Source organism: Ixodes scapularis, unplaced genomic scaffold (genome assembly GCF_016920785.2).
Source record: "Ixodes scapularis isolate PalLabHiFi unplaced genomic scaffold, ASM1692078v2 PGA_scaffold44__24_contigs__length_19508400, whole genome shotgun sequence".
Classification (NCBI taxonomy): Eukaryota; Metazoa; Arthropoda; class Arachnida; order Ixodida; family Ixodidae; genus Ixodes; species Ixodes scapularis.
In genome coordinates this window covers 3,212,318-3,226,519 of record NW_024609873.1, presented here as the reverse complement: position 1 = coordinate 3,226,519, position 14,202 = coordinate 3,212,318, and the positions used below count along the sequence as shown (strand labels likewise).

Below are 14,202 nucleotides of genomic sequence, written 5' to 3'. Positions count from 1 at the left end.
CTCACTGTCAAGATGCCGCTTCACAAACAGTTCCCTAATTGAGACAGATCACTGCGGCCACTCCATATCACACCATGAGCGGCCTCATTTCAACTATGCACAGCAGCAAGTTTAAACAGTGATGCACATGCTAGTCCTGTATGCAGAGCAGCAAATTAAAACATGCAAGTTGACACTGTGAGTCCAAACACAAGAAGGGTCGGCTCTCGCATCGCAATTGAATGTTTCACCGTCAAGGATATTCCCTACCCTGATGTCGAAGAAGTATTTCCTGTGGAACTTATGGAATGACAGAAAATAGTAGTAGCAGTAGTACTTATTTCGGGATATGAAGCAGCTTGGTAACCTTTTAACGCAAAAAATTAAGGGAATGCGTCCTTCAAAAAGTTTTTTGTTTTGTTTTGCACACATGTTTGCAAGAGTGGCCTCCGGCACCACCATCTTGCTTGCTGGGGTGCACGTAGGTGCGCTGTGGGTCGTGCCATAATCCGATTACGCCTTCTCAAAGCATCATACCGTAATCATATTATGGCACAGCCCACATGCTCCCCAGCAAAGAAAATAGCTGCGCGCAGAGGACATACCCTCAAATGTGTATATGTAATCAATTACTAAAGTCTCTTTTGGTGCAAATGGACTCCTAAACAAAAATAAAATATGCCGCGAATTTGCAACATCGGGCAGTTAGGCCTGGACAAATAGGTTAGGCACGTCGAAGCAAAAAAAAAAGGTTTTTAAGAAAACCTTTTTGCAAAAATGAGAAAAAAAATTCTTATTAGTTTGGTGCAACTTGAAAATATAAAAACTTTGAAAAGATAAGCCCACTCCTTTGATTCAGTTCCATGCGCGCTATGGCTGGCGGAGCTTTCTAAAGAAGGGGGGGTGTCGTGGCAAGCTACAGCCCTGGGTGCCGCTGACCCTTGTGACGCCACTGCGCCTCAACCTTATGGTAATCACAACAATTGGGAATATTCCACTCCATAGTTGGTGACAGGTCAAGAACAAAGTGAAAGTTCCTCCGACCTCTTTCCACTTTAGCAGAGCGAATGCTGGAGAGGAGGCAACCTCCCCTCCAGCATTCGCTCTGCTCAACTGGAAAGAGGTCGGAGTAACTTCCACTTTGTTCTTGACCTGTCACCATTTATAGCTAATCATAAGAGGACTGATGTAACCTGGAAGTTTCCAGATATTTGTAAATTCAGTCATACGTTCCAAAGCAGGGAGAAGGTCGTCCAGCATGAAAGCCATCTGTGCTTTTCCCTCGACGACCTTCGTCTCGGCCTCCTCCGCTCTGGCCTCGGCCTCCTCCGCCCTGGCCTCGGCCTCCTCCGCCCTGGCCTCGGCCTCCTCCGCCCTGGTCGTGGCCTCCTCCGCTCTGGCCACGGCCACCTCGGCCCTGGCCTCCGCGTCCTCAGCCCTTGCAGTCCCTGGTCTGGAGTCGGCCCCTGAGGCCCTGGCTTCAGCCTCGAAGGCCCTGGCTTCGGCCTCGGAGGCCCTGGCTTCGGCTTCGGAGGCCCTGGCTTCGGCCTCGGAGGCCTTAACTTCGGCTTCAGAGGCCCTGGCTTCGGCTTTGGAGGCCCTGGCTTCGGCTTTGGAGGCCCTGGCTTCGGCTTCGGAGGCCCTTGCTTTGGCCTCGCTGGCCATGGCCTGGGCCTCGCTGGCCCTGGTGTCGGCCTCGCTGGCCCTCGTCTCGGCATCGCTAGCCCTGGTCTTGTCCTCGGCTCCAGGCTTGGCCTTTTCAGCAGGGCAGGCCAGGGCAGGTACAAGATGAGCTTCTGGCGCGTGCCCAGAAGATGCACCGAGCTATAAACAGCAAATATAAGCAGTAATGATAGATTATCAGAGTTGCACAACAAAGTATAACATTGGAATTCCTAAGCAACTGCTCCCCAGAAGTGACCTCTGACAAACTCACAAAGTTGCGTTCCAGCTGCCCACTGACTTTTTCTAATGCGTAGGGCAGTGGTTCTCAACTATCGGCGTTTCACGGACTCCTTCTGCATCGGCGGAGATGATGGGTGACCCCGTTCGTGGTGAATGGAAGGGAAAGTTTAGGTTGATGATGAAAGTAATTTAATAAACGAATATAATTGAGGGCTAGTGTAAAGTGGACTTCTCTTACTGACACATACACGAGAAAACTAACCCGAAACTGTGAACGGTTCTCCCCAATCTGAGGAAAGACAAGTTGTATTTCAGGGCTTGACTGATGAGGCTGGGCTTCGCGGACCCCTAGAATGCCTTCGTGGACGCCAAAGGGTCGGCGGACCCCAAGTGGTCCGTGGACCCCTATTTGAGAACCGCTGGCTTAGAAAAACAACAACGTATGTCATATGCCTTCACAGTGCAGAGGTCACTGAGCCAGTAAATCTATAATCTCCAGTTACCTCAGTGGTCTGAACAGTTTGTAGTGGGCCTGAATGAACAAATGACCAGTACCCTTGGAAAAAAAAAAGTTAATGACATTAAGAAAAATAAGTCTAACCAAACACCAAAACGGCAAGATCATATGAATACTGATATGCCATCAATAAAACTAAAACTTTTATAACAAAAAGGATTTTATACATACCCCCCGACCTTTAATTTCCTGCCGCAGCCTTTTCAGCAACTTGTCCTCCACACAGTTCTTCCTTTTTGAGGGCTGCTTCTTCTGCAACGAGTAATTTCAAGAAGAAAATCAGTAAGCTTTAGCAAAATTCAAAACATAAATGGAAAGTTCAGAACTTGCTCTTGAATTTCTCATTGTTTTCACTTTTAACTAATATTTTCTGCACTTAATTTTTTTACACCGTCCCACTGATTTCGAAGAAAGCGAACTAAATAAAAGTTAATATTAAATTTTCTTATCTTAGTTAAGACTCATGGACCATGCATCGCACGTGCACAAAATATATTTAGAGATAAGGCATTGTTCAGCAGTTTTCAAAATATTATAAAGCCCTGCTATGCAGATGTAGTCTGATGGACCTTGTTATAAGCCATTTCCAAGAGCAACCAGAAATTTTCCACGAGGTTTGGATGCTAAAACAGCTCCTCAGTATACTATGTGTCTTTATGCAGCGGTTCCTCCTTAGAGTAGACGTAGAAGCTGGACTTTGGACTGATCATGTTACTCTGGCATTGCGGCACCAAGCAGCTCAGAAGCTGCTTAAACAGATGAGGAAGCACAAAAAAAAAATTGTAAAAAAAGTAATGGATTCTGCAGAGAGCAAAGCAAGACGGAATATCCGGCCTCGTCATTTAATCCTGAACCCCATGTCAGAATCGACAGATCAGCACTCCCATCAGTTGCGCTCAAAGCCAGTGGTGCACAGCCAAAGGGGCATTGTAAAGCCTACAGATACCGTTCCCCAAAATTTGCTTACCTCACTGTGCTTTGAAGTGCCGTTTCGCTGATTCACATACTTGTCGAGCAGTTCCTTCAGCTCGGCCCGGCAGTCTGAACAGCCACAAAATGAAATGTACCAAAATACAAGTTACAGCTAATTTCAACACCTGAAACACTTGACAGCCTATAGAGCTATAAAGCAGTACGTAAAGCAGCCAGCCCAAACCTAGCAAGCCCGCCCCGCTCACAGAAACTTTGGAATAAACATAAAAAGAGAATAACGTACCTCCAAAACGGACGATTTGCGCTGGGTGCAGAGTCGTCGTTCCCGTAGCCCGACCGGCTTTGTCTGAATTGGGCCAATCGACTTTCACCCAGTGCTTCAGGGCTCCCTCCTTGTATTTCGGCCAAGCTTTTGAGTTGTGTGTTGCAGGGTCGTAACCTCTAATTAATTTCACCGTCTCAACCGCCATCGAACCATCGTCAAAGCTAAATAGTGCTAGATTTTCCATCGAACTGTTGTGAGCGTTCTGAACCATTGTCGCGACCGGCCATCTTGCCTCTCGGTCTCTCGGTTTCGGATCTGGATCTGGATGTTACCTTCAAACCGAAACTGTCTAACGGCTTCTTGACTTTCTTGGTTTAGTTGAATGCAAGAAAACGGCTGACGGCCATCGGCCATCTTCGAAGAAACACGGAACATGCAAACCATGAAGAATACGCGAAGCTGTGAAGCATGCCAAGTACAAATGTTAACAAAATTGCCGAAGTGTGGCTTTTCTGCCATTTCGTAGGAACTGAAAACAAGGCTGTGTTGGTTCCTGAGCACCATATATGTTAATCAATATACTCCTGTAATCAATGTTTTGCGACTGTTTTCCACTTAATGAAAAAGAACGCGATACTGTTTCGTGATTTCGATGGTCAGGTGGGCTAGCGCACCACATAGCTGGTTCAGTGCTGCCAAAGCTTCTTACGAGTCGCGGCAGACGCAGCTCGAGCTTCGACGGTTACCTGTCCGTTACGTGCAAAGGAAGGAAGAAAAAAAAAAAGGATGAAAAAATCATCTGTGATTAACATGCTCAGTTTATCTTTCAGAAATACTAAGGAGTTTCATATAAGCATATATCAGACATGTACAAATTACTCAAAAAAGGTAGTTAAGTTAAGTTACTGAGTATCGACGCCAAAAGTAATTAGAGTAGAGTAGAAATTACGAATTTGTTATAGTAATTGAGTAAACTACTAACTACTGTAAAAAGTAGCGAGTTACTTTGAAGTTACTTTCGAAGTTACTTTTTTATATTTTTGTGGTCGCAAAATGAAAAGCAGTTTTGATCAATGAAAAACCCTGCGAGCCTAAAATTAACGCAGTCTATTTATGGCTTGCGTTTTCGTTAAAATAGTTTATTGGCTCGCAGAAGCAATTGACTTTCAAAGTTCTTGATAGGAGAGTTTTCCCTTTTTCCTTCTAAAGACGTCCCCAGCCAAGCTAAAAAGACGTTCCACCGAGGGGCTGGATGGAACGGCAGCATTGAATTTGAGAAACAGGCTGTGCAGGGTCGGGTAAGCGAGTGTCGGCATCTTAGGTATCCATGACGAAACATGTAAGGTTTGCCTCGGGTAGAGGGTCTCTTATAACAAACTTTTCTCCTTTTATCTTTTTTCTTCGTCAAGTTGAGATTGTTATGACTGGCCCCTCTTTATTCCGACGTCGTTCGGAGAGTACGCTGAGCGAGTGCAGCAGACCGTCAAGGGTTCAAGTCTCGCGCCACGACGATGAAGTCATCCGGACGACTGTGCGAAAAAAAAAATTGTTTTTGTTTAACAGAAGATGAACCGAAGTATACTTCGCCGCTGACGCTGGGTCCAACAAAAATATCTCCCAAGGGTAACTCCCTATCCTCGCCGGCGACTACAATATTCTGACGCACCTGACACGCCTGACAAGTAAATCGTTTTAACAAAGAGGAGTTCTCCCAGGCATGGATGGTCGGAAGGACGCGAAGGATTACGTGAACAAGCATCGGCGCTCGTATACAGTTGCGGCTGGAAGCGGGAACGTGCTCCCATGAGCGGATTATCCGTGCCAGGGTTTGTGCGCGGGGGAGTCCGGCTTCGCAAAGGCGTATGCGCTGACGACGAGGCAACCATGGGAACAGGCGCCCAGCTGCGAGGTCATTCCAGTGGCGCCTACCATGGAACCTACCGCTTGAGTCAGAACTCACTAAAGACAGACACCACGAAAACAACAACTCTCGGAGTGTCCCCGTCTTTCAAGGTTGCACCTGGAAACGCGGCGGCTGCGTGCATTACAGATTAGGTCAATACCCGACCAAGGCTTGTTAAGCATCTCTTCCTGCGTTCGTGCGTGCCGGTGTTATGTTTTGGCTGCTCGTCGCCACCTTGGCCCAAGGACGCCTTCCCGAACAAGGGGGCCCCTTGTTCGGGAATGCCACTTCATCTCCCGGCGTCTTATTCATTTCTGCGCTCAAACTTTCGTGATGGGCAAAATTAGCACTATATAATTTCGAAAGTAGTTAGTAATTTGAGTAGAAGTTACCTGAAAAAAGTAGTTAAATTAAACTACTAATTACCGAAATAAAGTTGTAATTGAAAGTTACCAAAATACTCGAAAAAGTAGTTAAACTACAGTAGTTTGAGTAGAGTAGTTGAACTACGTCCAAGTCTGGCATATATCAATAAAGCCTGCGGTGCTGCCAAGGGGCGCGGCTTACAAACGAAACCCCTTGCTCTTTTTCAGCAATATATAATATGTGCACTATGGGAGTGATTAAAAAAAAATACTAATGGATAATTTATGCAACCTGACCTAAAAGTCGGCAAAAAAAAAGGAAAAGGAGAAGAAATAATTGCATTTATTGGACCCAGTTTACTGATCGCTAGCGGTCTCTCTAGCATGCCATCAAAGGTCAATCGTCTACAAGCTACAAATTCGCCTTAGTAATAAAAATCCAGTCATATTTTCTACACATCATTCCGTTAGTCACGAGAGTCTGGGTGCTAAGCAGTTCGTGTTAATGATATTCCCATATCCTACCCGTCTATAGAGGAGACGTCTATGTCAAACCTCGCTGTAAGCATCACATTGTTTTGACACATATTCGCAGATTAGAGAATACCAGTCATTCACCACTCATCTTGATGACCGTGATAACGCTGCCGACAACTCATCAAGTGTTATATTATCCATTGAAACCGTTTTACTCGAGCACTTTGGGCGCGCACTAAGGGCGCGCACTAAGGGCGCTCGCATGGACTAGGGTGCCCTAGCATGGACCAATTTCAACGCATCTGTGAACAAACACATAAGCCTGAAGGAGAGATACAACAGGCGTCTTTCATTCTTCTGTAGCCCGCCACTAACACAGTCAACTTCATGTATGCTGAACAAACCTTTCAGAATTAAAAGTGAACACCACGCCGTGCTGAGATGCCTAAAACATCCTGTTTATGCGACCAGCTTTGTGCATCTTTTCTCGCTACATATCTGAAACGCAGGGGCAAACGGGTACGAGACTCGTTTCAAACGCTGCAGCTGTCCGCTTACTGGTGCATAAAAATAATGGGGATCGTAGGTACAAGCTGGAAGGTCAAGACCTTCCTTTGTCATTTCATGCGCCCGAAGTGTTTGCAGTGGCTTTCTGTTGGGAAATAAGTAGCACTAGCGGATTTTGTTGCCACGTTGAAGATGGCGAAACTGGAGAGAAAATAGGGATTGAGTCATCGCAACCACACGGACCACAGTGTGATCACAACAACGCGGTCGTCGAAAACGAAGGCTACACTCGGGTTTATGCCCCGCAAGGTATCCGCGCGCCTCCCTCCCTCCTTTGGCCACGAGCAACAGATCGCCTCCGCTTTGTGTGAATAGTGACCACGAGTTTGGCCACAGACAACTTTTGCGAATCACGTCAGCATATTCGCTGCGCTGCGATCCCAACCGGCAGTGCAAGTGGATCTTCGAGGCAAGCGCGACTAATATGCACCCATTGTGAGCGAACGCATAGTGCAACGGACAGACGCACGGGCCCTGCTTTTAAGCGAAGTGCTCTTATGTCTTCTAAGTACAAACGCTATCTCGAAGAAGATGTGCCGCTACCACCGCGAACGGCTAGAAGAAAAAGATCTCAAGCTTCTCAGGTAAGATATCACCTTGGACAAAATACAAGAAACATAGCTATACTGAGAACTTTCCTCGGCCGGCGGTTGCGGTTTAGACTGCATGCTGCTCGTGGTTTTCGGGTGCGTGGTTAACGGGGGAATAGAAAGGAGGGGGTGGGGGCGCAAGGTTGGGTTAGGCCCGGTCTCAACTTCGGTTGTGCCACGTGCTGCGCGCAACACGTGGTACGCAAACCTGAACCGAGCCGAGCCTGACACCCGCGCACCTCCCCTCCTCTCTCTCCCCGAGTGAAGCGTGCGGCGTCCGAAATCCACGAGAGGTAAGTTAGTGAAAGGCCTGGATCCCCCCAAAACCCCGCGAGACAAACCGGCCAATGCGGCAAAGCCCACCCCGCAGGGAATAACTCCCGACCAGAAACAACAATACCAGGGGGGGGCCTTGGCTTATGAAGCTTCGCGCCCCCCCCCCCCCGCTCCCCCCCTCTGCCGGCCATGAACAACATCCCAGCCACCTCAGCACCCCCCCCCCCCCCGAAAAGATTCCTGACTACGCTGATCAATACCAAACTTTTTCGGTTCTTCGACCAAAAAGAAAATCACTCAAAACCTATGTTTTATTCATGCTTAAATTTGTTTCGCACAAACAGCGTAACTTGTGTGCTGCAGAAAGCTGACAAGCGCCAGAACGCGTATGCTAACTTGTTGGCATAAAAAAATATTGCTAATCGTTCCTAGTAAAACAATTATATACTGCATCAACAAGTGAATAACTCGGTGCTCACTGCTTGCCAAAGACCAAATGCACTGTGCATGTCGGATGGCGAAGGAGGCACCTCCATCGAAGACTCGATCGAAGGTATACTGCAATATTGCAGTTTTGTCAATTCCAAATATTTTATTTCCTGAGCTCTATATCGAAAGGAATCCCCAGGAATTAAAATTAGGGGGGGGGGGGGGGTAGGCATATTAGAGTATAGGAGTAGTTGCGAATGAATCCCTTTCGTAGAAACATCAATTCGAGAGTAAATGGTTCCAGTACCCTCTCTTGCTTCCTTCTGGCCAAGCAGAGAGGGAAGGTGGTTTCTTTGTGTCGACTTCAGGGCAGAAGTTTATGCATGATGGGAATGAAGGCGAGTTTGGGGGAGCCGTTAGGTCACAGCACCTCATCGGGAGAACAGGATGTAGCCGACGTTTTGGGTGTAGAATGGGTTGGAGAGGCCTTGCGCGCGCATTGTTTTCTCGCCACTTAGTCTCAAACCCAGTCGCGTGTCTAGGTGGCGGCACATATTTGTCAGAAGGTCCATAAGGTTGTGCCTTCAGAAAAAACAAGAGGGGTACGTACACCCACCCTACAGGGTGTGTAGGGAAATCACTGCCTACACTGCAAAGTTATTCCTGCCTTCAATGTACTAAACCTGGTTGACACATAACTTGCCAGAAAATCTGGGCAATTGGAGCGGGTTTCAAACGGTGTTTTGACTGTATTCGAACGTATCGAAACATTAATGGGGGTGGAGCTTAATTGCTCTTCTGATGTTGGGGAATACCTTCCAATTTGATGCAGGGCTCACAGCGACTGCTGGGCGTCTCTCAGATGCCACAGCCAACTCCAGTACCCCTGTTGAAAGGCATCGATGACCCATCCATCGAAGACGCTGCTGCTCCACAGGTGAGCCTTTGCACCGGTCCTTAAGCCTGGCTGACACGTTAGCGAGCTTCCCCGTCCCAAAATCTAAGCAATTGCAGGGGACGTTTCTGACGGTGTTTGTAGGGATGACTGCATTCAAATGCGATCGAAACATTAATGAGTGTGGCGTTGCTCGTCTAATTTTAGGGAATAACTTCCAATCCGATGCAGGGCTCACAGCGACTGCTGGGCGTCTCTCAGATGCCACAGCCAACTCCAGTACCCCCGTTGAAAGGCATCGATGACCCATCCATCGAAGACGCTGCTGCTCCACAGGTGAGCCTTTGCACCGGTCCTTAAGCCTGGCTGACACGTTAGCGAGCTTCCCTAGCCTCAAGATTTAAGAAATTGCAGGAGGTTTCTGAAGGCGCTTGTTAGAACTGACTGCATTCAAGTGCCTTGGAATATTAGTGGGGCTGGATGTGCTCGTCTCATTGTAGGGAATAACTTTCAATTCGATGCAGGGTTGGTTCTCAGCGATTGCTGGGCGTCTCTCGGATGCCACGACCAACTCCAGTGCCCCTGTTGGATGGCATCGCTGACACATCTATCGAAGACGCTGCTGCTTCGCAGGTGATCCTTCGAGTCAGTTCTTAAAGAGGCCCTGCAACAACTTTTAGAGCGCAACTCTTAAGCGCCTGTTTCTGGTTTGAGTGGCGTCGCCGTCGCTGTCATTGTCGGCATAATTAGCGCGGTGCATTGAAATGTCCCATAGTGCACCGCGTGGGGGAGGAGGAGGAGGAGAAGGAGAAGGTGGTGGAGGAGGAAAGGGAGGAGGGGCATACCCTCCCCTCCTTCTCCTCAAGAGCTGCGCTCTAATTTGACGTTACAGGGTGTTGTAAACGTCTTTCATTTTTGACAGGTTTTTAATTTGCACCGAACCTGAGCGTACTGAACGTACTAACTTAGTAAAACTTTTCTCAAATTTTGCTTTATTTTAAGTGATAGGCAGATTAGAATTACAAAAAAAAGCAAAAAATAACCTCCCGCATGACGTCCCTGGTCCTCGCTTGGGTGGCCGTGAACTCGAGGAGGGGTAGTGAGCTCAGCAAGCTCTCACGAATGCTGCACTCTATGGCGTCGGCTTGAGAGGGCACCACTAAAGCACGCGCTGGATAGACCGGATGAAGCGGGCAGCCAGGGTGGCTCGCATTGCATTTGCTGCGTGACTAAACTCTAATTCTGCATAACACTTCATTGACCACAAACGACAGCAAACACGGGGTAAAGATGAGTTCAGAACAAGAGCCACTTCGCACTGCCAAATCGCCAAACGGCCAAACCGCGCAAACCAAACCTGCTCGCCGAAGGCCTTTGGAATGCTCAGAACTGAGCAAAAACTACTTCATCTATAATAGAAACAGTTTGCGCCGCTTATATTTTGCATTTCGACTAAAAGAAAGCTTTTAGAGGCTCTGACCAGTCGTAAGGCGGGAGCTGGCCAGGACCGACGTCACAATGTCGTCACATGCTGAGCGCGTTCGGTACTATGGGTCGGTCACCCACGTAGGTGGAGAAGGCTTCGGCGTCGTCCGGTTAAAATATGAGGCACTGATATTTAGTTACTCTCTCCGTGGACGCTGGGTTCCTCGAACAACCAGAGATGGGGAAGCTGCAAAAAAGGTAGACACTTAAGCAGGATTGCAGGGCCCCTTTAAGCCTGGCTGACATGTTAGCGAGCTTCCCTGTCCCAAAATCTAAGCAATTGCAGGGGACATTTCTGACGGTGTTTGTAGGGATGACTGCATTCAAATGCCCCGAAACATTAATGAGTGTGGCGTTGCTCGTCTAATTTTAGGGAATAACCTCTAATCCGATGCAGGGCTCACAGCGACTGCTGGGCGTCTTTCAGATGCCACAGCCAACTACAGTACCCGTGTTGGAAGGCATCGATGACCCATTCATCGAAGACGCTGCTGCTCCACAGGTGAGCCTTTGAACCGGTCCTTAAGTCTTGCTGACACGTTAGCGAGCTTCCCCGTCACAAAATCTAAGCAATTGCAGGGGGTTTCTGACGGTGTTTGTAAGAATGACTGCATTCAAATGCCTTGAAACATTAATGGGGGTGATCTTGCTCTCCTAAAGTCGAGAATACCTTCCAATTCATGCAGGGCTCACAGCGACTGCTGGGTGACTCTCCGGTGCCGCAGCCAACTGCAGCGCCCCTGTTGGATGGTATCGAAGGCACATCAGTCGGAGATGGCCCGTCTTCACAGGTGAGCCTTGCGTCCATTCCCAAGCATGTCTGACACATTGGAGAGCTTCCCTGCCAGAAAATCTAATTGCAGGGGGGGTTTCTAACTGTGTTTGGAAGCATGATGGGATTCAAATGCCTTAAAATAATATTGGGGCATGTCTTGGGATTCTCAATTTTGAGGGATTTCTATCAGCTTCCAGTTCCCCTCTCAATAGTTCTACGTCGAAAATATCAATGTTAGGATATAAAATCTATAGTTAGGTCTGCTAGCAATTTAATAATTTTATTTTTCTAGTGAACCGAAAACTTCCGAATCTTATCTTGAAATTGAGGTTCTAGGGGGGGGGGGGGGAACAATATGATTGTTCACTGAATGTCAGATAAAAATAACTTAATTTCCATTCTTGTAAATTTTACGATGCAAAACCAATAAATGAAAAACATAGCGAAATCAAAGATATATATATATATATATTTCTATTTCTTCTATAGGGATCGCAGCAAGACCCATCTGCAAATAGCGAAGAGGAGTCGGATGATGCAGCCGAGTTAGCTGCCCTTGTCATGTCGTACATACTTCGCCACAAAGATGGTGACAAGGCAACTGCTGACCTTCTGAGGATGCATCATTGCCCCTGGAAGTGTACCCCAGTCAAAGTACTTGTTACTGAAAGCTGTAGATGCTCATGCGGTAGAAGCAGAAAAACATCACTACTGCCCTGTCTGCCAAGGGTACTTGGGTCTTCCTGTCGACATCTCAAAATGTGAGAATTGTGAGACTGAGCCGGATCCCGAGTCATGTCCGTTCTTTTTAGTGTTGCCGATAAAACAGCAGCTGCAGCGGATTCTTGTGCAGCCAGATCTTAAGTGGATGGCAGCAACACCAACAGGGCCCGATATATCAGACATTGTTGACGGTCAAGAACATGCAAGACTATGCAGCGACTTTTCAAGTGACGACTTGTCACTCATCTGGAATACAGATGGCATTAGAGCATTTGAAAAGTCGACGTACAATATTTGGCCCATACAGTGCCAAATACTCCAACTGGACCCAACCATACGCAAACAAAACATGCTAATGCCAGCTATTTGGTTTGGGTTTACCAAGCCAAATATGACAACACTGCTAACACCATTCGCAAGGGAGCTGCAGGAACTAGAAGCCGGGTTTCCTTGCATCAGGGATGGGAAAACAGTAAACATGCGTGTGTTTGCTGTGGTTTGCTCTGTGGATGCTGTCGCAAGATCGGCAGTAAAAAACTGCAAACAGTTTAATGGATTTTTTGGATGTGGATGGTGTTATCACCCAGGGGGTTCGCATTACCCGTACCTAGACCCTGCACCTGAGAAGCGCTCAGAGAATGCCCACATGATAGAAGCAGCGGAGGGAACTCCTGAAACACCAGTTCATGGCGTGAAGGGTCCCTCAATCATCATGACCATTCCACGGTTTAACCCTGTTGATGGGTTTATCCCAGACTACCAACACTGCGTTTGTCTTGGTGTCATGCGGCAGCTGCTGAAGCTCTGGCTTGACACCAAGAACCATGATCAGCCATGGTATGCTGGGACTAAACTAGTGACCATGAATGCCATTCTCCTGGGCATCCTGCCACCCACAGAGGTCACCCGCACACCCAGGAGGTTTGAGGACAGAGCCTTCTGGAAGGCTTCAGAGTTCAGGATGTTACTTCTTTTTTATGGCTATGTTGTTCTCAAGCCTGTTTTGCTAGCACCGTACTTCCAGCACTTTACATTGCTGGCATATGCCACATACCTGCTACTAAAACAGAGCGTATCAACCTCCGACATCTGTGAAGCTCGGGTTCTGCTGAGCAAGTTTGTGTTACAAATGGGAAGACTGTACGGTGCAGAACACATGTCATACAATGTGCACCAGCTTCTGCATCTGGCAGATGCAGTTGCTGCGTGGGGACCTCTGTGGGCAAACTCTTGCTTCCCATTTGAGGGAAGGAATGCAGTTCTGCTTAGTTACTTCTCGGGCACACAGTGTGTGGGCCAGCAGATTGCAAGGACTTTTTTTCAGTGGCAGCAGCTGGCCCCATTGATAACCAGGATGAGCCTCCCACAGGCAGTAGTGTTTTTTGAAGAAATGATGGGCCGAAAGACCATGGGGCGCACAGGTACCCAAATTCCAGGCGACGTAGTCGTGTACACACGCCACAACACAAGTGCCCAGAATGTAAGATTTGAGGTGGCAGTAGAGAGGGCTTTAGATGCACCGCCATCAAGCCTGACTTATTACCACCGCTTTCAGTGCAATGGCATTGTCTGGAACTCTGAGTCCTACCCAATGCCAAAAAGAGCCAACTGTGTTGCTCAACTCAGTGATGGATCTTTTGGCATTGTGCAGGCACTCGCAGTGTTTAAGCTTGCAAGTACTACGTCTGACATCCAACACATTGTGCTTATGGAGAAACTGCAGCTGACTCCTACGGTAGTTTTTAAAGACGTACAGCTAGGACTGCCATTTTTGTCCGTGCGTGAAGGTGCAAGATCGGGTGTTGTCACAGCTTGCAGTTCCAAGCAGCTAATGACCAAATGTGTCATTATGGACCGCACCGAAGACACTTTCCTTCTTGTGCCCCTACCGAACAAGGTAGAGCGCGATTAAGCTCAGGCTCAATCATACTCAGTCCTTATTTGCTCCATTTTTAGTTCTTTTTCTCTTGGCTTGTTGCCATGGCATGGATTTGGATGGCCTATCGAACCTGCCTTGGCTGTCATATGTTGTTTTGCATCCTCTTGTTCAATGAGAACAAGTCGCCATCGCCGAGTGTATGTGGATCTGATATTCGGATGTCTAGTGCATAAATGCCT

The 14,202-nt window shown here is 47.7% G+C and overlaps 2 protein-coding genes across 2 annotated transcripts; one reads left to right on the top strand and one right to left on the bottom strand.

Moving 5' to 3' along the window:
* Positions 1–1,134: 1,134 nt before the first annotated feature.
* On the bottom strand, positions 1,135–1,644 carry LOC120850740 (tropomyosin-like). The gene has a single exon (XM_040223369.1). The coding sequence runs from the start codon at positions 1,642–1,644 to the stop codon at positions 1,135–1,137; it is 510 nt and encodes a 169-aa protein (XP_040079303.1).
* A 10,831-nt stretch (positions 1,645–12,475) lies between these two features.
* LOC115321885 lies at positions 12,476–13,996 on the top strand. The gene has a single exon (XM_029982166.2). It carries the CDS (start codon positions 12,476–12,478, stop codon positions 13,994–13,996), a length of 1,521 nt encoding a protein of 506 aa, XP_029838026.2.
* Positions 13,997–14,202: the final 206 nt, after the last annotated feature.